Source organism: Strongylocentrotus purpuratus, unplaced genomic scaffold (assembly GCF_000002235.5).
Source record: "Strongylocentrotus purpuratus isolate Spur 01 unplaced genomic scaffold, Spur_5.0 spur5_scaffold_16, whole genome shotgun sequence".
Taxonomy (NCBI): domain Eukaryota; kingdom Metazoa; phylum Echinodermata; class Echinoidea; order Camarodonta; family Strongylocentrotidae; genus Strongylocentrotus; species Strongylocentrotus purpuratus.
Window position 1 is genome coordinate 34,028,259 of NW_022145601.1, and position 24,515 is coordinate 34,052,773.

At 39.0% G+C, this 24,515-nt stretch overlaps 1 protein-coding gene and 1 long non-coding RNA gene across 2 annotated transcripts; one reads left to right on the top strand and one right to left on the bottom strand.

Moving 5' to 3' along the window:
- Positions 1-1,272: 1,272 nt before the first annotated feature.
- Positions 1,273-3,001, bottom strand: LOC115924650. The gene is made up of 2 exons (XR_004064417.1): positions 2,672-3,001; positions 1,273-1,996 (listed from the first exon to the last, which is right to left on the bottom strand). It is a non-coding gene; the product is annotated as an uncharacterized LOC115924650 (long non-coding RNA).
- A 3,565-nt stretch (positions 3,002-6,566) lies between these two features.
- On the top strand, positions 6,567-20,288 carry LOC582829 (probable 28S rRNA (cytosine-C(5))-methyltransferase). The gene is made up of 7 exons (XM_030987342.1): positions 6,567-6,743; positions 9,990-10,112; positions 10,428-10,602; positions 11,430-11,577; positions 13,926-14,073; positions 16,813-16,928; positions 17,624-20,288. Exons 1-7 carry the CDS (start codon positions 6,630-6,632, stop codon positions 18,651-18,653), a joined length of 1,854 nt encoding a protein of 617 aa, XP_030843202.1. The 5' UTR covers positions 6,567-6,629; the 3' UTR covers positions 18,654-20,288.
- The last annotated feature ends 4,227 nt before the right edge of the window (positions 20,289-24,515 follow it).

Consider the following 24,515-nt stretch of genomic DNA (forward strand, 5'->3'; position numbering starts at 1 on the left):
AATACTTTAATGCAGATAAAGACTATAACATAAAACAAAAGGTTGTTGGAAACAATTCCTGAGCATGAAAGATCAATACTTGTTACATACAAGGGGAATATCTAAGTTTATGGCAAGAATTCAGTATAAAGTATAAAACTATACAATCTAAATCACACACAAGAGAAAAATGGCACAAATGATAAACACATGGCTTAGCTAAGTTATTTCTTACACTCAAAAGGAACAAGTTGGCAGCAAGGGGAACAGGGACAGCTTCACTGATACCTGCAGAGTTTTCTGATGATGGTTGCTTGCCCGTTGAAACCACGATGTTCACATTTGGCGATACAGCATATTGGAAAACTGTGCAGATATCAGCTCAACTGTACCTATTTTCTGTGCTAGAAACCTGCTTCTTACTGGCACATGACTTAAATACAAGAAAAGGCATTAGTGGCAACATTCATATTTTATAAATATCATCCAAAAAAAAATTGTTGCAAATACAGAAGCTGAAGTTCAAGTATAAAAATACAATTTCTATCAGATAACATTCCCGCCAGTACGAGTGGCTTTGTTGGGCAATTCCAAGGTGACTGTGCAATAATTATTCAGAAGATATTTCCAAGTTTAAGATAAAATAGCAAACATGCTGAACAAGTTTAGCACAAAGAGATACATTCTATTGCTAATGTCACAACATTCATTTGGCACGTTTGAAACTCCTGGGGGGAGTTTCACAAAATATTAATTTAACTTAAATTTTAAAAGCGAATTCAATAAAGGTAAGCCATATAGTGCTCTCAAAATGACAGATACAATCCAAGAATTTTATACTTTTAACTACCAAAAAATTCTCAAACCACAAAGATATTTATGGTTTTCTTTGTGTGTCACTCTTTAACACTTCATTCTCCCAATAAATTTTTGAATTTTCCCCCAACCGTTTTTCCATGAAAATAAGATATAAAACAGGCCTTTAAAAATCTAAGGTATTAGAGCCAATTCTTTTCTTTGTGATGATTTACATTCACCTAAAATTTAATTAAATTATAATAATATAGTTGGAAGAATTAAGGAATCGATCAGATCAGTTGTTCCCAATTTTTATCATCAATAATGGTCTTTTTTCACTCAAACTTTCAGATTATCTTTAAGTGTACATATAGCATTGAAGTCAATACCTTAGCACAATTGTCTCTCATCTGAACAATTTTACCACGTCCCGTTAAGGCTTGCTCAGATATGATGCTGCAAAACAGTCAAAATCGCAGAGTTTTTTAAATGCTGACATAGAGTTCAATACGCTTTACATAGTGTATATTATTAAAAAGAGCTCACTGAATTTGCGCAGTCCGAAACATACAAAGACACGCACCGGTAGGTCCTTTGTTGCCATTCACTTTACACATAAAACCAAACTGCATCATTTTTGAAATTTGTTGGAGGTTCACGTGCCGTACCTGAACAAGTCTTAATTGCTTAATAATGGATTCGATTTGTATTGCATTTACCTCACTCAATTTTTCTCTATTACCAACTTACAATGTATATATAATTTGCAACATGTTTTAAGAACTGATATGAAGTGGATGGGGTGGGGGGAGGGGGGTGAGCATGAGACATTATGAAACAGGTCAACTTCATGAATAGTAATTACAAATATCCTCAAAATACTGGAATCTTTTAGACTTTTACCCAAATCGTTATTATGTCAGTTCGTAAATCCTGTAATTCATTAAAATTGCAAGTAACATGACTGGAAATTTCAGTTCTACAGCTTATCCATTCAGGTTTGTGGCTACACCTCACCCCTCCCCCTCCCCCAATCTCTCTCTATAAAGTATAATGAAGTGAAAAAATAACCTTTCTCTAGCAGTAAAGCTATCGGGTGAGTGTAGATCAAATTTTGCGAAATATTCCACTTCAGCTTGGACTTGTGGGTTAGCTTTTGGGTGGAATCTCCTGCATTATGCACTGTTTTCAGATCCAAGGAACATAGACGCAAGGAATTCTAATGCATGAATAAAGCAAAAAGAAAGGAATACAATTTAAGAAAAACTTTCATATATTTTAAAACTGGAACGTAAATAATTAATTCTGTCAGAAAAGTACTGCTTGGTAAGATTTATCAGAAATAATTTCTTATTGCTCACAAACATAAAGTCAACACACCTTTGGGTTTTAAACATTTGTGGGCAATGCAAAACGTGATTCAGGATTTTGTTTGGTTAATTATCAATACAATTCTAGTTTCAGGGATGCCAGTTAGAATTGATCAGAGGACCTGAAAAATCACCTAGAATGAGCTAGCTTGTACACAAAAAACCTAAACTATGGTATGAAAATAACTCCTCAGGGCCTGAATTCAGGCTATTGCCTGAAAACTGGCATTCCTGTAGTTTGCTGATAAGGGTAGAATGAAAGCTCCTTGACCTATGCTGAAGGGTAAAAAAACACTGTTTGAAACTCACATAATATTGTCGGTTATTGCAACATACCTGCAGGTTTTAGTGATCTAAAATTAATTGAATTATAAATATATTTGAAACTTAGGACAAATAACTGAAATAAGCCTTTCAAATGAAATGAACCATTATGTAGTGTCTAATTCGTCAGTGTCTCAGTGATCATGCACAATATGACAAATAAATGTACAGAAATAATACAAGTACATGTACACATTTACCGATAATGGCTTCACCTGTTTCAAGAGGCTGCTAATCCTTAGGGAAGTAGGGAACATCCACAAGGTTGAGAGAAAGTAGCATTTTCTGCATGGTTTCACATCAATATACTGAGGCCACAATGTGCTTTGAATCCACTTCTTTGACGAAAGATGTTAAAAAAAGATGCCTACAAATAAATGAGAAAATGAATAAAGTTAAAACAAAATGAAAGGTTGATAATGTATGCATGTGCAACACAAATACTACAAGCTTCTTTGAACAGCCTGTGGGGAAAGAATTTTGTTTACCATTTACAGGTCTAACCGATTATTTCCAGATAAGATTTCTGTATACGGCAGCCTATAAGCTAAATTTGCTGTCTAAAGACTGTAGAAAGAAATTATTTAAGGTTATATGTTTGTGACACAAGTCACTGCTTTATTCCTCTACGTATCGACACGCAATGTTCAATTTTCAAATATCTGGGCCTGGGCCGGTACTATAGTAGACTTTCTCACAGGTTTCACTGTAAACCGCTGCACATTACAAGTGCATACCGATGGTGGTTGCGGGCGGGTGCACGCCTGTGTGAAGTTATCTACCGTACAATGAGGAGGTAGATCACTTCACGCAGACTTACGTGCCCCCGCAACCCTCCATCTGTATGCACTTGTATTGTGCAGCGGTTTGCCGTGCAACCTGTCAGAAAGTGTATACTACAATCAACGTTTTTCCCGAAAAATACTCCCCCCAAAATAAGAAAAATTGACCAGAAACAGGTTAGAAACATAACGACTTTTAAATCATGACCGGCATTATTTGAACATTTCATGAATATTTGCTTGATTTGGGGTAGGCCGATCTAGACCTATGTTTTAGGTTTTTAGGACTCTCACCGGCCACACCATGGCCTGGGTCACTGGTCAAAAGTCTGGATATGATTCTGAACTAGTAGTAGATCTACAGTATTGCTTGGAATAAAGGAGTGACTGCATTTCTCACGGCTCTTACCCCCCCTCTCTGAGTCATTCCCGTTTCTTTTGTTTCCCTATAGCTAAGCTTCTCTTTTTTCTTCTTTTTCTCCTAGTTCTTTCCCCGCCCCCCCCCCCCCCCCCCCCCCCCCACTCAGAGGTCGAAATGACCGCATGCGTGTTGCCAAAATGTCCGGTAAAGGGGTACTTTTCGTGCGACAAAGTCCGGCCCGAGAATTGTAAAAAAAGGGGTGTATTTGACTTTTCACCCGGAGATTTCTTTAAAAAGGGGGTGTTTTTCTTTTTTTCTATCATCTCTTTGGACTCCTGAGAAATTATTCCGAATTTAGGGGGGTACATTGAGCATTTTTCCTGATTTAGGGGGGTCTCCAAAGCAGGAAAAGCCCGCGAAAAGCCCGCGAAAGGGGGGTTCGGAAATGTTGGCAGTCCTCAGATAGGGGGTGCTTTCAAAAAGAGGGTACGAGCATATGCGTACCCTAAATAACACTGAGTGGGGGGGGGGGGGGGGGGTTCTTTCTTTTCTTTCTTTTCCTTTCTCTCCTCTCCTCCCTCTTTTCCTTTTTATCTTTCTTTCTTCTCTTTTCTTTCCTTTCTTTTCCTTTCTTTCCTTTCTTTTCCTTTCTCTTATTTCCTTTCCTTTTCGGCTTTTCTTTCCCTTTCCCTCTCTTTTTTCCCCTCCCCCTTTTCTCTTTTTTCCCGACGACGGCGCAATTTTACCGACAATATCCTGACAGGGGGGGGGGGGGGGGGGGGGATGTAACACCCCCCCCCCCCCCCCTTGGCGACGCCCCTGCCTCCTGGTCAAATCTGAGATTTTGTTATGACTGGAAAATGGAACTTCTCAAGATTTAGATACACCAATCATTTTTCACAATTCGTGGAAGAAATTTGTCAAAAAATGGGTATAAGACATGTCCTCGCGGATATTAGGTGTGACCAAGGAATCTCACTTGTGTGATCTTTTCTGGAGGTTAAGGAAAAAAAGCTCTGATTCTCTTTTAATGTGGATCTGTTTCTAAGGTGATTACTAAATGTTTGGTATTAATGTAAAGAGCCAGCCTTCTGATTCCAAATATGGCATGGAAAATGATGTCACATGAATTTATACTACGAATGCAAAGGCCCGGCCATCAAAGACAAGGCTTTTTAAAAATATGGCTTGCACCGACACCGTACACAAAGGATGCGAGTATTGGTCTCCTCACTAACATTAACTAAACATAACTAACTTCGTTATTCAAGCGCAGAAAGTTTTGTGGATGGCTAAACTATTAGACGATAAATATGAAAGTTGTTGGAAAACAATAGAAATATATATTCTTTCTACCTTTTGTGATGACCATCTTGCCCTTTTTAAGGCAGATGCCCCTGCTTCGGTTTTGGCAAAACTTAAAAATTGCCAGTTAACAGCGTCTATTAAGACATGGTATTTATATAGGCAAGAGATGAAAAGAGAACTAGGTTTATGTCAGTTTCATTTACAAGATTTTATTTGGTGGAATAGAAATGTAAGATTGCAATATAGAACACATTTTTTCTATCCAGTTTGGTATGAAAGGGGTATTCATTCCATTTTTCAATTACATAATGGTTTTGGTAATCCCAAAACATTTGAAGACCTCGTAATTGAGTTTGACATTCCTATTAGAGACCAAAAAAAATATGACTCCCTCATGAATGGCATATTTTTGGAGTGGTTTGATAATTCTCTTAATGTGGATGAGAATATATTTAATCAAATTTTTAAAGATCTATTAAGTCAAAAGAAAATGTCTAAGTATACATATAATATTTTGCTGAAGAAATATAGTTGTACTAATGCCAAAAGGGAGAGTAAGTGGGAGGAACTATTTGGCCATCAACCCAAAGAGAAGGATTGGTCGATTATTCATACGAGTAACTTTTGTTGCACGATTGAGACTCAGTTAAGGAGTTTTTATTTCAAAATTTTCCATAATGCTATTGGTTTTAATGCATTTTTGTTCAAGATTGGGAGAAAGGAGTCTGCTAATTGTTATTTTTGTTCAGATTTTCCAGAAACTTTAGATCACTTGTTTTGTGACTGTAGGAGAGTTGTACCACTGTGGGAAAAATTGGTGGATAAGATTAACACTGGCACTGATCACAGTTATAATCTGACTTTGTCAAAATTTAATTTTTTGTTTGGGATACAGTCAAGGGACAAATACGCCTCTTGTATAAATTTTCTCTGTTTATGTTTAAAATATTATATTTACTCATGTAGGTTTCAGGGAAAAGAACTTATTTTCGAAGCATTTGTTTCAATGGTAAAGTTCAAACAAAAAATAGAATATAAAATTGCCCAAAAGAAAAATAAGTTACAAGTCCATTTTAAGAAATGGTCTATCAAGTTTAACTGAAATTTAGGAGTAGTCTTGCAAAGCTCTGTTGTCATTAACATCTTCATTGACTTTTTGAAATGTAAACTTGCCCTCTGGGAAAGTATGTGAGTGTGTGTGTGCGTGTGTGTGTGTGTGTATGTTTATGGGTGCATGAGTGCGTGCCTGTTTTGTAGTTTTAAGATGATATTGTATTTTATATTGCTGCTTTTACTCTGTTAATTTTTCAAAAATAACAATAAAAACAGAAAAAAAAAAAAAAAAAAAAAAAAAAAAAAAAAAAAAAAAAACTTCGTTATTTTACACCCAAATATTCATTACATTGATATCAAATTAAATGAAAGAAAATATCCAATCAGGATGTATCAAAACCTTAATTTTGATAGAGGGCGACGAAGCCTGGTTTAGATGGAAGCATTGTACAGGTGGCGAGCTCCGCGCTCCAAGCCTAGCCGAGCTGCCCAACCCCTAGCCCTGCATGCCGGGCCCCGCGGCGCCCTGCCTATCGCCTGCGCTGGCCTGAGCTGGCCGGTCGACTGATCGACGTACGCGTGTACTGCACTGATCTCCGTCGACATATTAGCACGTGTGTTCCCTCTAAAGCAGTTCATCTAAGAGAGTTCGCCATGCCGCCGAATTTCGTCAAAACAGATATCTACGATGAGGCATCTGCTGTCATCAGTAAGGCACAGATAAAGGAAAAGTCAATTAAATCGCTGGTTTATGAAAGTAATTCTAAGGTAAGATTTACAATTAGACCTAGATCTAGACCAGGTTGCAGTCCCACTAATACAAAAAAGGGCTGGTTATCTCCTGCAGGCATATCGATCGTACGTAGGGATAGTCATGTCTCAATTCTCATGATGATATTAATACTATAAATGATCTACGACTAAGTGAATGATACTGATAGGCAGGGGCGGTGATCCCAGAGTGACGGGGTGGGGGGGGGGGATGGAGCACATACCCCCTCAATTTGTTTAGGAGGTGGGGGGGGGGGGGCATCGTCCTGCTCAAAATTTGAAAAAGTGAAGAAAAAAATGCTAGAGTCTAGACCTGTAGACTATAGCAAATATACTGGGGGCCGTTTCTCGAAACCGTCATAACTACAAGATCAACGACATCTCGCCACTGTCACGCAACTTGTCAGCTAAGTAAGTGTTTCACGAAGCCGTCTTTGCCAAGATGAGCGACAACTTCCGCGACAAGCGAGTTGTCACTGCTCCGAACCTGTCATATCTTTTTAATTGCTGTAAAGCGCCATCACAAGTCAGTTTGTTGCCATTCCATGGGCCGCGAAATGGACGATTAGTTTCACTATCATTTTGAGAAAAATATAGACGAGTTCGGTACGTAATTCTCTGGGATGCGAAATGCAAATGTACAAAAGTGAGAATACAAATTATACAGAAACTTTAAAAAGCTGAATATAAACATTAAATCACAAATCATTAAACTATAACATATAAATAAGAGAGGTAAGAATGTTACACACCGTTTTCCATAGTCGATCTATAGTCTTTTCTTAGGATACCGTCATACCTTTGGGGCCTATGTGCATTATTATTCCCTCTCTAGTTACTTCTTCCAAATTATATTTTCAATATCAAATCAATTATATAACGAGTATTTATGAGACTCTAGAATAAAAACTGGCTGAGAAAAGACATTTTGCCTAAAATTCCTCGTCACAATAAACAAAAAAGTACGTATTGATAAACTATCACATTACGGTATCCTTCAACTAACTTTTGATTCGACTGTCAAAAAAAAAACACTCATCGGTTTTTTCTTCAATTTAAGAATCTTTACAGAAATATGCAAATTGTTTGATGATGTAAATATGATAATGACACTATTTATTATTTATTTTAGGTGAATTTATATGTATATATTTCTTTTTGAACAATTTTAGCCCCAAAACTTGTTTTGGGTTATTCTTGATAAATCAAATGGATCGTGACAAAGAGTGCAGCGTTTAGACAAATACTAATGCAAAAAATCTTCTTACTCTTCTACCTCACATAGACTCTAGATCTAGGCTAATATCCTTCAAAATGTACAAATAAATGCCAAGAAGAGTAAAGTGTGAAAGAAGTATAATCTACATGTATTGCTTGTTTTTATGCCCTAGTTTTGCTAAGGACTGTAATTTTTAATAGAGAAAACTTCGAGAACCTGTGAGGGGTTCACTTCACCCGTCTCATTCACCATTGCTCCCTCGCACTTGTTCACTGTTTTTTTTTTTTTTTTTTTTTTTTTGGGGGGGGGGGGGGGGGGTGGGGGCTTTAGGGGTAATTCCCCCCCCCCCCCAAATGAAATTCAAACGTGGTTTATTTCTTATTCGATACCAGCGATATTACAAATGTTGCTGAAATGGTATGATTTTCCCCCCAGCTTCCGGGACTCTGCCCCCTGGAACCCACCAAAGGCCGGAAGGCGGGCCTCTGGTTGTTCATCTGACCGTAATTAAATGCTTTAAACGCCTGAGCTTCCAGGGGCTCTTGACCCCACCAAGGGCCCTAAGGCGGCCCCTGTATGCTCATCTGAACGTGATGTAATGCCTAAAACCCTTAAGCTTCTGGGGGCTCCGGGGCCTCCGCCCCCTGGACCCCACTCCAATTAGTGTCCTCCATGCCAGGGTCACAAATAAGATATCAAAATATTCTCATTGACCTTAATAAATGCCTAAAACCCTGGGCTTCGCCCCTTGACACCTGCCGGGGCTTTGCCCCTGGACCCCACGCCAATTTACGCTCCACTTTGCTTTGCTTTACTCGACCTGATCGTAAATAGCCCCCCCCCCCCCACCCCCACTTAGAAAAAAGTCCCCAGGGCCTGTGTAACATGTAAGAGACTAAGAGTGGTGGTGATGTGGATTTTTTTCTCCCCCCAAACATTTTTGCTCATTACGCCACTGCTCCCTCGTCCCTCGCATTTTGTTGCCTCTGGTCATGAAAAGAAATCGCTGACCTGCTGATAGGCATAGCCATAATTGATTAAGGGCCAAAGTTTATCTATCAGTTACCCAGTTAGAACCTTTCTAGCCTGGCTCCCATAGGTCTGTACACGTTGGCGTAGATTTATGACAGGCTGTCTAATTATTGATTCCGTGGAGAATATTTGTGCGGTCATATTTTAATTTTATAAAAAGGAAAAAGAAGGGGAAAAAAATCTTTTTCTGTTGTTAATCTTCGAAGTACTATGGCTCTGAGCTGGGTCTATAAGACTATGAATAGTCTATTTGCCATTTACAGTTTCACTTTAAAGTGTTTGATTTTTCCCCCAAAAATTACCTTTTTCAAATTATTTAGTAGACCTAGATAGTTTGAATTGATGTTGCATGTGAACCAAGTTGACAAGAATTCTTATAACAATTTTGAGCTGTAATTGTTTGCAAATTTGAATCAAAATGCAAGGTAATTAGGATAACTCTAATTGGGACGGTGGGAAGATTGGCCTAATAGTAATAAGGCTAATTTCAAATGTTTGTGAGCCAATAAAAGCACACAGGATCATACTTGCCACCTTTATTAATTTGAAGTGTTCTGGATTATTTGACAGCACTATGAACGTGACTGACAAAGAAAGCGGACAAAATATACAGTTCCTCAGGTAGACAAAAGAACATCCCTTCACTGCTATTATGTAAAAAATTGAATATGCATGTGACACCTGTTCTACACATTTGTACATAATAGCAGTGAAGGGGTGTTCCTTTGTCTACCTGAGGAACTGTATATTTTGTCTGCTCTCTTTGTCAGTCATGTTCATAGTGCAGGTTGGGTATTAGTTTAAACAACAAAAAACTACATCACTCACCACACTTTATTTTCCATGTACAGCATACATGCATATACAGTTTGATATTGATTTGCTTATGAAGCTGGTCACAGTTTTTTGTCTCAAAATTTTCACTTGAAGCACGCCCTCAATAGTGTAGACTGTGAAAATAAATGTCACTATTATTGTTCTACTTTTCCCAGAATATCCGCCAGTTGTATGCCCTTGTCTGCGAGTCATTGAAGTATGCTACAATCATTGAGGAGATCATTGACAGCACTGCATTTCTACAGAAGGTCCCATGGATGGATAGAAACCTAGCACTGGTAAGTATGGTGTACATCATGTACAAGGTGGTTCTAGAACAATCACCCTGGGCAATTACCAGCGAGAAAACTACCCCCCCCCCCCCCCCCGAGGACAACCACCCCCAAAGGACAACCCCCTCCCGAAAATAGGGGGGATCAGACAGTAAATTTTGATGATGTACCAAAATAACTACACCTATTAAACATGCATGCAAACACGTACACTGAAATACATGTGCAGAATTATAGATCCCATTGTACAAAAATCCTATACCTGGAATCATAGATCTGAACTCCTTCTTAATGTTCTAATTTAACCAAATTCTTTTTCAGGTGCTCCTGTACGACTTTCTGTTTGGCAAGAAGCTTGCTGGCGCATGCTCGGGAAAGTATCGTAAGGCTGTGGTCAAACAGAAGAAGGAGCTGAAGGCTGAGCTACAGAAGATGAAAGAGAAGAAAGGAGCTACCAGTTCATCTGATCTGTTACCAAGTCAAGTCAAAGATGAAGGTAAAGCAGTTTCCTTTTTCTTAAAAAGACAAAAGTTGTATACAAATTATGCATACCAGGATATATCCATGTTATCTTGCATGTATAGTAGTATTGAGTGTATTGTACACAAAATGTTGAATGTATTTTTAAAATGATATTTTGCTCCATGTGGAGGGGCTTAAACATTGCTCACCTTTTAAAATTAGGTTTTATAAATACAGTCAAACCTGTCTAACATTGAGGCCACCTAAGGGAAAGAGAGAAAGTGGCCACTTTAGACAGGAGGCCTTTCTAGACAGTTTCTACAACACACATTTCTTTATTGAGGGAAACAAAATACAGGTTCACTAGAGACGTGGGCTTTTAGAGTTGCGACTAAGACAGAATTGACTGTATGATGTACTTCATCAATAACTTGATGTTATTGTTTGTATTTTGCAGTTATCTAGTATGAACAGGACCTCGGTGCAGAAGTTGAAATATAGAAAAATATATTTTACTCTACCTAATGAAATCTAAAGACTATGAATGTAGAGTGTAAATTAGTAAAAAGCGGGTGATGCTGAGGCAGGCAGAGCGATCTGGCCTGCCAAATGCATCTAAGCAATTTTCCTGCGGTATGAAAATATACTTAGTCAAACTGATAGCAACCATCAACATTAATCCTGAAGGGTTGTGGAGAGGGGCTACCAGCTCCGTTCTATGCATATTTCGAACTAAATCATGATTTATACCTAGACAGTGAACATATGTACACTGTGTCCTCAGAGCCGATGCTCCTCTCATATCATGTCTAATGTGCTATGCCTATTAGCATAAAAACATAATGCAATCTCTATTCTCAGTTTCTATTCCAAGGTACATACGTGTGAACCTCCTGAAGACCAGCATTGATGATGTCATCGCTGCTTTCATCGAGGCTGGGTACACCTGTGTGATGACGAGGGATGAAGCAGAAGAAGAGAAACAAGATGCTACTCCAAAGTATATCAGGTATGAATCAAAACCATGTCAAGACTGTTTATAGGAAATCAAATTCAATATCCACTGTTTGATCGTGTAATCTGAATTAGTTTTCATACAGAATAGGAGAGGAACACAAATGGATCAATGGTAGAGTAGTGGTTTTGTAACTGGGAGGCCTCTGGGTTTAAAACCAAGTTGATGTGCTTGAGCCCTTTGGTAAGGCATTAAAGGGGGTGTAGCACGACTCAGGAGCCAATCGGGTATAATATGAAGCGTGCAACTTACACAAAACCGAAGCGTTAGGAGATCTTCAGTCTGTTTCGCACGCTGACCGTAAAGAAGTCGTATATGGCGTTAACCAGTATTTGCCATGTTATTATTATTATTATTAATCCATCAGTCCACTTGTTGTTTACCTGCAAGCATAAACATGCTTATCCAATCTTGAACAGAATATTATTACAGCTTAGAAAAAGAAAAAAAAACACTGATTTAGAAAAGAAAATACTTTTGCAATTTGTTTTGTGCTAAAAAAATACAAATCCTCCATTTTCAGGCTTTAATGATGACACAAAATGTCATTGACTTAGGAAAAAAAACAAATTCTTCCAAACTTCATGAAATAGGAAATGATGGTCTATTAAAAAATGATAGTTTAATGAAAAAAAAAAAGGTCTGGAAGTGGTGTTGTTTCAAAACATGTGGCAAAATTTGGTTGTCCAACACATGTCCAGATGACAGTTGGTCTGTGTTCAGATTCCTACTCTAACCACTCTCTTTACTTCTACCTCTGACTGGGCCTATACCTGACATAAAACTGAACCTCAACCCTATTCCATGAGGTGTGACAGCCTGGAGAAAATGTTGCTGGAAAGAAATGTTACATCACACAAAATTTGTCTTCCTTGGTGCATTAAATGTTTGTTGCTCAACACTAAACAGGTGCTTGGGACACATGGGACACAAAATTTAGAAATATTTACATTAGGCTCATGCATACAGACTGTAAATAATTCAATCCTGGACCCGCTTCCTACAATGTTCAAGCCTGATAAACCAGAATTTTAACCGATGTTTTTATGCCTCCGTTACGAAGTAGCCGGAGGCATTATGTTTTCGGGTTGTCCGTACGTCCGTCCGTACGTCCATCCGTCCGTCCGTACGTCCCGTTCTCGTGATCGCGTTATCTGAAGAACCGATTGATGGATCCCTGCCAAACTTTGGTCATGTATGTATCTTGCAGAGCCGATGAACTGATTAGATTTTGGGGTCACGAGGTCAAAGGTCAAGGGTCATAGGGGTCATTATGTATGCAAAAACAGCTTGTGATCGCGTTATCTGAAGAACCGATTGATGGATTGCTGCCAAACTTTGGTCATGTATGTATCTTGCAGAGCCGATGAACTGATTAGATTTTGGGGTCACGAGGTCAAAGGTCAAGGGTCACAGGGCTCATTATTTATGCAAAAACAGCTTGTGATCGCGTTATCTGAAGAACTGATTGATGGATTCCTGCCAAACTTTGGTCATGTATGTATCTTGCAAAGCCGATGAACTGATTAGATTTTGGGGTCAGTAGGTCAAAGGTCAAGGGTCACAGGGCTCACTATGTATGCAAAAATAGCTTGTGATCGCATTATCATTAGAACAGATTGATGGATTCCTACCAAACTTAGATCATGTATGTATCTTGCAGAGCCAATGAACTGAGTAGATTCTTGGGTCATGAGTTCAAAGGTCAAAGGTCATGGGCTCATTATGTATGCAAAAATAGCTTGTGAACGCATTCTCATTAGAACTGACAGATGGATTACTATTTAACTCAATACATCTTGCAGAGCCAATGAACTGAGTAGATTTTAGGGTCATGAGGTCAAAGATCAAAGGGTCATATATGTATATGAGAAATTGCTTGTAATCACGATATTCTGAGAACCTGTTAATGGATTACAATTGAACTTGAATTTAAAAAAAATCTTCTGTTTTGGTTTGTAAAATTGCTCTTTGACAGAGGCATCATTTTCGACTGCGCGCAGTCGAAGTTCCATCTAGTTTCTTTCTTTTTCCTGATTTTATTCTGATTTTCCTGATTTTTCCCTTATTTTCTCTATTCTCTCCCCTTATTTTCTCTATTCTCCCCTATGTTTTCCCTATTATTTCCCAATTTGTCTTACTTAAAAGGGGGGAAAATGTTGTTAGATGCCATTTTCCCCTCGAATCTTCGTTTTTTTTTTTTACTCAAGGGGGGCGTGGTTAAAGGAAACCAAAATACTATTTTTTTTTTAGTGCTCACTATCACCCCTGAATGTTAGTGTGTGTAGCCCTTATTATGACAATTAACCAAATCTTGGTTGTTATCCTTTGGCTGTCTACAGTAACCTGAGTGTGGATGTGAGTCGGAGTCTGGGTCAGTATGAGTTTGCTGCTGATCTTCATCTAGATGATGTCCTGGTGTTTGCAGCAAGGACAGACTTCCACAGTCACCCTCTTTATCTTCAAGGTCACATCATTCTCATGGACAAGGTACATTTCTTGAAATAAAGTAGACACCCTTAGGAAGCTTAGCAAAAGGTAGTTGCATGATGTGTCCGGAACGCAAAATGCGGTAATGTTTGTTAACTCTTTGCCCGCTTCGTTCGGTTAGCGGAACATGCAGCGGGCTGCCAACTTCGACTCAAGTCACATTTCATTCACAATACACACGGAACGCATTTAATTCTATTGTACGCACACACACACAATAGTAACGCGTGCTTCGCATTGTATACACATCACACTTCATTGCACCGCTTTCGCAGACATTGTTTACATTGACATTTTCCGAGAAAAATTGAGTTTTTGAAACTGCTTTTGCAAATATTCTGATGAGCTAGGACGGCCCCTATTAGGAGGAGACGGGACTTCTTCACTGCTGATCAGGTACGAGAACTTGTGATGGACCCTGTTCCAACAGCCGACTCTGATTCAGAGGAGAGCGAGACCGACTCTGACGAGGAAGATGAGCCTGGTCCCACACGTACACTTTTGCGTAATCCCACAGAACATGATAATGGCGTGGACATCAATCACGATTCAGACAGCGAGTTTGAAGAGTTTATCTGCCTCTCTCTTTCTTCTTCCCCTCTCCCTGCCTATATCTTCTTTTCACTCTCACTTTCTCTATCTGCCGCTATCTCTCTCTCTCTCTCTCTCTCCTTGTTTCTTATTTCTCTCTGCCCCTCTGTATCTTCTCATCCTCACTTTCTCTTTCTGCCTTTCTTTCTCTGTCTGCCTATCTGTCTTTCTCTCTCCGTGTCTCTTCTTATTTATATCCCTATCTGCCTATCTCTTTCTTCTTCCCCTCCCCCTCTATCTCTATCTTCTCACTCTCATTTTCTGTATCTGCTTATATCTCTTTCTTTCTCTCTCTCTATCTCTCCCTGTCTCTTCTTATTTCTTTCCCAATCTGCCTGTCTCTTCGTTCTTATTCTCTTTCTTTCTCTCTCCCTCTCTCTGTCTACCTCTTGTTATAATGAACATGTCAATATGAGACTACATATGTAGACGAATATATTTTATTCTTATTTATTATACATCAGCTTTCTACAATTCATAACTTAGTACATGTTTCAAGCATACATTATGTTCATGGCTTGCCTTATTAGTGTAGAAAATCAATAAGTTCTTGTATTCATTTCTTTCAATTCTAATAGCTTGCACAGCCTTGCAAATAATAATAGAATGTTACACCATCTTACCTACAGACACAATAAAGGTCATCAAAGTACAATCAAGAGACAGGAAGTCTATTCAAAAGTACCCAGGGTCAATTTCAATAGGAGATTAGTTCATTGTCGGCTTACTCTTTATTCAATCCTAAATTACCAGGCTCATTGTGACCTTCAACACATGAATTTGGTATGTAGTGAAAGCTCATGAATACATCTTTTCAATGAACTAACTCAGGACATAAACCTCCATAACAAAGTATTAGATATAAGAGGTATAGAATACCCTTCTAAACGAAAACTTGGATACAAAATGTATAGTTGATAATCTCAAAATTTATGATAATATACATTACAAAAATGATACCATTGGCAAGACTATTAATTTCTATACAATATTGCTACACAAAGTTTTTCATTACAGTACACCAATCAAAAGTTATTGCGAGTTGAATAAGCATAGTCCATGCAGAACCCCTCCTAAGGTGGCACCCTAAAAACAATGTGGCACAGGGGGGATTGTGTACGTGGCGGGCAAAGAGTTAAAGGAGTTACCCCCCAAAAATTCTTTAATACTGATAATTATGGACAAGTTATATATGGATGAAAAGATTTTCTCTTGAAGACATGAATATTTTGCTGAAAAATCATATAGATATCATGGAAAGGCGTCAAATGCAATTTTCAAGACCCTTCACAGACCCCTGAACAAAAACAAGCCAAGCACGCAAGCGTAGCGAGCTCTGAATCGTGACGTCACATCCTAGACAAACACACAGCCAGCTAGCTAGACTTGCACTTGTTTACCTATAATATCTACGGCTATATGCTCAAATCATTTGACATTTCATTCAGGAGTGTGTCATCTTGAAACGTTATAGAAAACATTTGCGGGATTATTACTCTTTATGAAGGCATTATAGGCTATAAACGTTGTTGCGAATAAGTTCAGACAATAGATTTGCGTGTTTGAAAACTCCAGCCATAGCGGGGCCTGTGCAGCTCAGAGCCGGGGTCAGTCATCATCAATTCATAATGTGAATTACTTGCATGAATTTAATGAGGATCTGAGATTGCATTTGCTAACTTTAGGCACGCATTCGTGCCTGCACCCCACCGTCGCACCCCACTTGTATTGTGCAGCGGTTGCCATTAAACCTGTGAGAAAGTGTTTACTAATGTCTTCGTTTTTAGTAAAAATACTCAAAAAAAGAAAAGAAAATTGACACAAAGCAGGTAAGCAAGATATCGACTTGTCGTTTAATAGCTTATTTTGAGGAACAAGTGTCTATGAGGATGGGGGAAGCACGGGGATGGAGAGAGACAGCAAAGTGGTCCCTTGAAATAGAAGAACGACCCCCACACAATGATTTATGGTTTCTTGATAATGGAAGCTCAAAAAGAATATTCTGATATATGCAGAATCTCTTTAGAGTAGGAAATTCCTCTCCTCGTTCAAAAGAAATATCTTGCCGCAAAGATTCATCCTCAAATTCATCTCTTGCTTTAAAGGTGTAGTTACCAAATTTGTTTCTTGTATTTTTTCTCTTTCCAGGCCAGCTGTTTTCCAGCTTATGTCCTATCTGCTAAACCAGGCTCACATGTAATAGATGCTTGCTCAGCTCCTGGTAACAAGACTAGCCACATGGCTAGCTTGCTCAGAAATGATGCGTAAGTTTTTTGTTCTCTTTTTCTTTTTGTGTTTTATGCTGTTTCATCCCTACTTTGTAGATGCTATCCTCTCTGAGCTCTTTCTATGCAACACTTTCAACTCAGGAAGTGACTTGGTGTCTCCTCCTTCTGACTCTCTGTCTCTCTGTCTCCCTTGCTCCCAAGGTCAACTCTGCTACTCATACATTGCTTAACTCTCTCTATCTTATTAGTGTAGGTGCCAATTGCTATGTGAAGCTCATTCTCAAGAGGGCCCTCTCTTGTTGAGATCTATATAGTGATAGACACAGAGTATGTAGTATTGGTGTACATATCTATTCTTGATCAGTGTCTTGTCATCAGATAAATACAAGTGGTAACGAAGAGTTCATTTGAGAGACAATAAAACAGGGAAATCTAAAGGGGAGGGGGTAGGGCAAAATATTAACCAATAACCAGCTGTCACAGCTAAAAATGATTATTTCATTCTTACAGTTATATCACTTCAGTTTCAGCAACATACTTTTGTTCAAGAATGTGCATTACTACTAACTATCATGTGAGGACCACTCAACTCTTTGTGAATAAATTTGTCTTTGCTTTTTTGTTTTAATTGTGTATTAGTAAAACAACAATTAGAATTTTCATTGAACCTTCCTATTCAATTAATGAAGTAAAAATCTTAAACTGCTTTACATTTTCTCCATAATTTTCAGGAAAATTTATTCCTACGACCTGGACCCTAAACGAATCAGTGTGATGAATACCCTTCTAGAGAGAGCAGGAGTGTCTGCAGCTAAGACTATCCATCAGGACTTCTTGACTACTGACCCCTGTAGTGAAGAGAACATGTGTGTAGAGTACACCATAGTAGATCCATCATGTAGCGGGTCTGGTATGGCTAGTAGGAAAGACTACTTGGTGGATGACGACATGCAGGAGGATAGAGCGCGACTCCGGTCCCTGCATCAGCTCCAGTGCCGCATCCTCACTCATGCGCTCTCCTTTCCCAGTGTGAGGAGAGTGGTGTACTCCACCTGCTCGGTGCATAGGGAAGAGAATGAGGATGTGGTGAGGACTGTGTTGGAGCAGAGTGATGGGTTCAGACTGGTGCCGGTGATGCAGGGTACATGGGATCGTAGAGGATTGTCCACCAGTCAGGATGGGGAAGAGGACCATATAGGGGAGTGCTGCGTGCGAGCATCGCCTCATACGGACTTGACTAATGGATTCTTTGTGGCCCTCTTTGAGCGGACTGGGAAGAGTGGGACTGGAGTATCAAAGAGACAGGTTCCAGAGGACACTATTAACGGACACGGCCAATCTCTTGACGAGAAGCACTCCAAGAAGAAAAAGAAGGCTAAAGTCGGCAAAGAGGAAACAGTTGAAAGCCAAGAGGAAGCTTTGAAGGCTGATGTGGTGGAAGATGATCAGAAAGATAAGAATGAAAGGAAGAAAAAGAAGAAACGGAGGAAAGAGAATGAAATGAATGTTGATGTGTGTGCCTCAGATGAAATCAGTGATGATGTTAAACAAATCAAAAAGAAACATAAGAAGAGTAAGAATGAATCTGAGGAAAGTGATGAGCTTGTTATGGACAAATGTGGAAAGAAAGAAAAGAAGAAGAAGGGCAGTAAAAGAAAGTCATCAGAGAACTCTGATTCAGCTCCACTGGTTACTGATCAAGCAAATGAATCTCAACCTTCAGCAAAGAAGAAGAAGAAAACTAAGAAAATAGACATGTGAGTGAAAACAACATTAGCAAATGTTCCAATAATACAGAAAATTTTATTTTCATTTTATGTTCATTTGACTTTCCCAAGTGCCTTATATTTTACCCTTTTTAGAATAATTCATAAAATATTTGTATCATACAATGATTCAAGAAATAATATTGTTTTTATATTTATTTAGGGCATATTGCGTCTGCTTTTAAGTGCAAGTGCTTCCAAAGTCAACATTTCTATGTCTCATCCTAAAGTTTTATTGATGGGATATACAAATTTGAACCATCTAAAATGCGAGAATATATGTTGATGAAACAGCATGTACATGTATATGAATATCGTTTCATAACTGTTGACAAAATGATTTAAGAGCAATCCAAATTTTAAAATATATATTGGACCAATGTTAGATACTTATAAATGTTTGAACTATAAAATCACTACATCTATGCGAATCTCAAATTGGCAATTTAGTCAATGGATCGTGACATAGTAATGGACAACTCTCCCGTTTGTCATGAACAAAAGTATCATCAATTTCTGTTTCTCTCATAAGCACCTTCTCCATTGGGGTACTACACATGATCCTCTAAAAAGACATCACCCTTGTGAATCACACATTTGAAGAGAGAGAAAAAAAAAATTGAAACAATTTTTGTGATGAAAAAAATAAATGGGAGAGTTGTCAACCCCTATGTCACAGTGACATTACCAATTCACTCAATTTGAAGATCCTTTTCTTTCATCAATCTGCTTCTCTGATTTTGTTTACTGTCTATCAGAGCAATTTATTATTAGGGTCGGATTATCCTTTAATAATGGTACATCACATAAGTTTTGATGGAGAGGAGATATAAAATGTGTGAAACTAGAAAATTTCAAAAGCTTTAACAATGATTATAAAGTGTATGGTTTTGGGGTCATAAGTATGAAGATACATTTCACAGATCAAGACTGTTGGTACTTGATTAAAGTTTTTTTTACTCCTTTTAAAATACGATGTCGAAAACATGAATCAAGTGATGGTTTTGCAGTCATACCTAAATCTCGTATATGCCCATGCTTGTACTGTTTAAGTCTGAGGTGCAAGTTCAATGTGTGCCCCATACATCGATATCAATGGAATTGACATAGTTTTTACATGAAAGGCACTATTTTCCTCAATTGTTTTGGGGGGAGATTGATGCTCTAGTAAGTACATGTTTTACAGTTATCAAGTAAAAGAGAAATTTTGATGTCAACTTGACATTTATGACATTAATGTTAACCCGTTGACTGCTGAATGGTATAGGTCCCATAGGCTCAACACAGGGACCACCAGGTTACCGTAAGCAAAAGGGTTAATTGGTAACGTGTGGGGAAAATTGCCTTGAACTTGCCCCTCACCCTGTGTTGCTAAAGCAGGTATAACTCTGCCAAAATATTTGTTTTTGCATATCTTGTGCAATTGCTGCGTACAATAGTAAGTTTATGTATCAGCAGATAATTGTTGACAGCTGGTCATACCCCTTGTAAGGAGAGTCCCACAGAGGAAAATCGAACTGGTTCGCTGCTGCTCAGCTGATGTGATGTTTCATTCATCTATTTACAACAACAAAAAAAGTACTAAAATCATAAAATGCATCCTATAATAAAGTACATTATAATGTACATATAATATGTGTACTATGATGTAGTATGTAAAATGTAAGGAGTAAAGTAATGAGCGATATGGAGAAGCACTGACCAATTGGTTTGTGGAAGATGTCTATTGGTTTGGAGAGAGAGAGAGAGAGATAGAGACAGAGATAGAGATGGATGGATTGGGGGCAGACAGATAGACAGAGAGAGAAATAGAGAGAGAAAGGGGGAGAGAGAGAGGAGGGAGGGAGAGAGAGAGGGGGAGCTACACAAGGAGTTTTTTTTTAAATATTTTTTTAGGGGGGAGTTGAGGTTTTAAAGTATACTGTTGGGTCCAGTGTTGAACTAAGGAACTCGATTAAGGTAGACTGTTGACCACGGAGCAGATTGTTACAGGAGCGTGTGTCTTCAACCAGACACAGAGGGGTTCACAGGCGCGTACGCAGGGAGGGGGGGGGGGTTGAACCCCCCCCCTTTGATAATTAAAAAAAAAAAAAATTATACCAATGGCTGACCCTAAAAAGTTGACCTTACCCCCCCCCCCCCCCTCCCAATGGAGCAAAATGTCAAATTTTCAAATTTCGAGACCAAACAAAAACAAAAACAATGTCCTCTTACCCCCCCCCCCCCCCCCCCCCCCCCCCCCCCCCCCCCCCCCCGCTTATTCAGCGGCTGGCTGAGTCGTTGCGAAATTTTCGGCCCGATTAAAAAATTATCCCCCCCCCCCCTTTAAAAAAATCCTGCGTACGCGCCTGGGGGTTCAACATGATAAAATGTGAGATAAAATGAAGACAGAATAAAAGTTACGAGGAAGGAGGCTGATGGCTTCTGATTAGTTTGATTCAATTGATCCAGAGGTGTGATAATGGATAAACATTTAGAAAAAGAGTTAGAAACCATATACCAAGATTGATGACAGATGGAAGACACACAGACTAGTCAAAGGGTACGTGATTTCTGAGAGCAAGGAGTGGAAATAGATGAAGAGAGAGAAAGGGGGAGATGAAGTGTGAGAGGGAGAGAGAGAGAGAGAGAGAGAGAGAGAGAGAGAGAAAGGGAGGAGGAGGAAAGAGGGGGAGGGAGAGGAAAGAGGGAAAGAGACAAAAAAAAAAGGGGGAGAGATAGAGGGTGGGGTGGGGGAGATAGAGAGAGGAGAGAGGGAGGAAGGGTAGAGATGATGGGAGAGAGGGAGGGATGAACTAAGAGAGAGCGAGAGAGATGGGGAGGGGATAAAGTATTATACTAGATAGAGTAAATGGGACACAAAAGGGATTCTCGTCGCCCAAAGGAACGTTTCGACAAGGAAAACAAATTTTGTAGTACTAATAATGAATGAAAAATGATATTAGATTAATCAAATTTAATCAGTGAAGACGAATGCTATGCATCTATAATGAGAAACATTAGAATGGGAAAAGCTTTCTCATTCCTTAGCCTGTTTTTCTCCAATGTTTCAACACTTTGTCTTTTCACGAAGAGCAGGACAAATGTTACGTTGGTGGAAATGAATACATACAAAATGATTTTTACTTTTATTTTATTTCAAACAATTTTTTTTTTTTAACGAATACATACATGTATATAACTACTTCGAACAAATCAAAGGGAAATACATTTTTTTAAAAAACGCACAAACACGAACATAAACAGAACTTCGAAAAAGGGTTCCTTTGAACGACAAAAAGAAAGAAAAAAAGGAGAAAGTTGCTTTGAGCGACAATAAGAAAATCACGTATCGAACAACAAATCGGAGTAGAAAAAAAAGCTCACGTTTTTTTCCTCTTCAAGATACAAATACTGTTTTCTGTCATCATGCAAGGTATACCCTGCGGTAAAAGTAATGACCAACTTTGAGAGAAAGGGGCAAGCTTACGCGCATGGGGGTGCACCCACGCACCCATTCCTTTATAGCTTATAACAACCTGTACCACGGGTCATGAGGTAGGTCCTCTAAATCTAGGTTTGTCGCATAGTCTGGAATTTTTGTGTGACACTTACATGGCAACCAGAAATGTTATGATTGGGAAGATTTCACCAAGGATAATTGATCATAAAATGGTTACCTGGATGTGTTTCCTTTTTTTTTGGGGGGGGGGGGCTGCGTGGAAATGAAAAGGAATGCCAAGAAGGATACTCCCCTAAATTGGGCTTACTTGAACGCCATATGTACAGTGAAGTGTTTTCCCTGTTCTTTTGAGTGTGCGCGTGTGTGTGTGTGTGTGTGTGTGTGTGTGTGTGTGTGTATAAGGGGGGGGGTATGATACTTAACTTAAAGAAAAAATAGAGTATGGGAATATGAACATTCGAATCACCATTACATGACACATGGTCGGTCTGGCCACGGGCGGCTCAATAATTTGGCTGGAGATCTTATGGCCCGTTGATCTTATCTGTGGTTGAGTCGGCTGGCGCATCCAAATTCTGCCCGTCGAATTTCAGTCCCAGTCCACCCCTGTATAATATGTATCTCGGAAAAATGTGTACGCTTCTTAACCCTTATTTTGCTAAAGCTGCAATTTTAACGGACATAACCACCCAGAAACCACATAGAGCAGCATACGAGATGGCATAAAAAGAGTTAAGAAAATACCATTATTCGAAGTCTTGACACATACACATGTAGTACATGCATAACACATATACTTTATGAAAATGAAATTGAGGACAGCAAACTCAACATCCTTGGGTAAGGGGCGTATACTATGCCCATTGGGACTTCATACGTTAGGAATCGACTTAATAAGAAATGTGAAATAAACAGAACATTCCCCTTTTTCTTCTTCTTCAAACGATGATACTAATAGATGTAACATTCATCCTAGCATGATGACCGGACGATGAAGCATGTATGAAACAGATAACAAAATGTTTCCCCCCTTTGAAATGTGGGAAACAAATTAATTTCTCTAAGTTCACGGGCTGGGGCGACAAGCCCCGAATTGGGAAAAATGCCAAATAAATAAAAAAAAGTTAAAGAAACGAATGATATACCTTTAAAAAGCTTTTATGCTTGAACGTGCTTTACAATGCAACGTCTCGCTATTCGGAAAGAGAAAATGAACAGAATTCGCTTGAGGGGGGGGGGGGGGGGGGGCGGAGGGGTAACCTAACAGATCTTTTTCCGGTCGAAGAAACACACATTTTTGGGCTGCTAATTCTCTTAAGTTGTCTTTATAAATCAGACGGTATCAATTCTATTCACATGGCGTAGTAACAGATTTTCTCTCGCTCTTTGCTGTTGTATTTCGTTTTTTTTCTTTGTAATTGCGTGTTGGAAAATATGAGCCTTGTTTGTTGTTCTCGAATGGGGAAATCCGATGATCCTCTTCTAAGCAATGTATGGATTTGCTCAAGGATGGATCTCTGATTCCATTAAAAAAAGTGCGTGTGTATAGGGGGTATAGGGGGGGGGGGGGGGGGGGCAACATTTCGAAAATAAACAAATCTTTAAGAAGCAACACACTTTGTGAGTGCTAGCATTTTAGGAATGCCATTTTGGGTTTTGAGGACGGTGGTATGGGGGCGGGGGGAGGGGGGTGGGAGTGAAGGCAACTGTCCCTTAAATCAGCTAGTGGTTATGCTGACAGAGATTTATATTGGGGTGTGGTTTTCATACCCTTACCCCTCTACACGATTCCCCAGTGATGCTCCTTACCACAGTGATCAATCAATAACCTGCCTAGAGGTTGTAAAGGTCTTACTGCAATCATCAAGCATTCTGTATCTTCTCCATTGCAGCGTCTAGTCACCATAGAAACCATCGTCTGAAACAAGCGCGCGAAAATCAATGGCTGATCACTTTCCGCATCTTCGTCTAGGAAAAATGCTTATGTCATTAAACATTTTGACCTTTTTGACAAAGGAATAAAATTATCCCGATTATTAAAAGGGGATGGCGTTTTAGATAATTTATAATTTCCGTTTAAATTATATATTGTGATTTCAAAACAACAATAACTAGTTTCTGTTTTAATATAGCCTACGAAGCTATACATGTTGTGGTGGAAATTGTTTTTTCTAGCTGTAAAGATATGTAGAGGTGTCGTGGTCGAGTAGATACGTCGACGGACTGTCGATCTTAAGGACCGCGGTTCGAGTCCCGCCGCGGCACTAATGTCCTTTGGCAAGACATTGATCTACATTTGCCACACTCAACCCATGTGATGTAAATGGGTACCTGACAGGAAGTAATACCTTGAAATTGAAATGCTAGGGCGCCGCAGTTGCTGCCTTGCTAAAGCCAGGGTAATATAATCGGGGC

Coding starts and splice junctions, on each gene's coding strand:
- LOC582829 (XM_030987342.1), top strand. CDS start 6,630: ATGCCGCCGAATTTCGTCAAAACAGATATCTACGATGAGGCATCTGCT. Junction 10,113..10,427: donor TGGATAGAAACCTAGCACTG/GTAAGTATGGTG, acceptor ATTCTTTTTCAG/GTGCTCCTGTACGACTTTCT. Junction 16,929..17,623: donor AGCTTGCTCAGAAATGATGC/GTAAGTTTTTTG, acceptor CATAATTTTCAG/GAAAATTTATTCCTACGACC.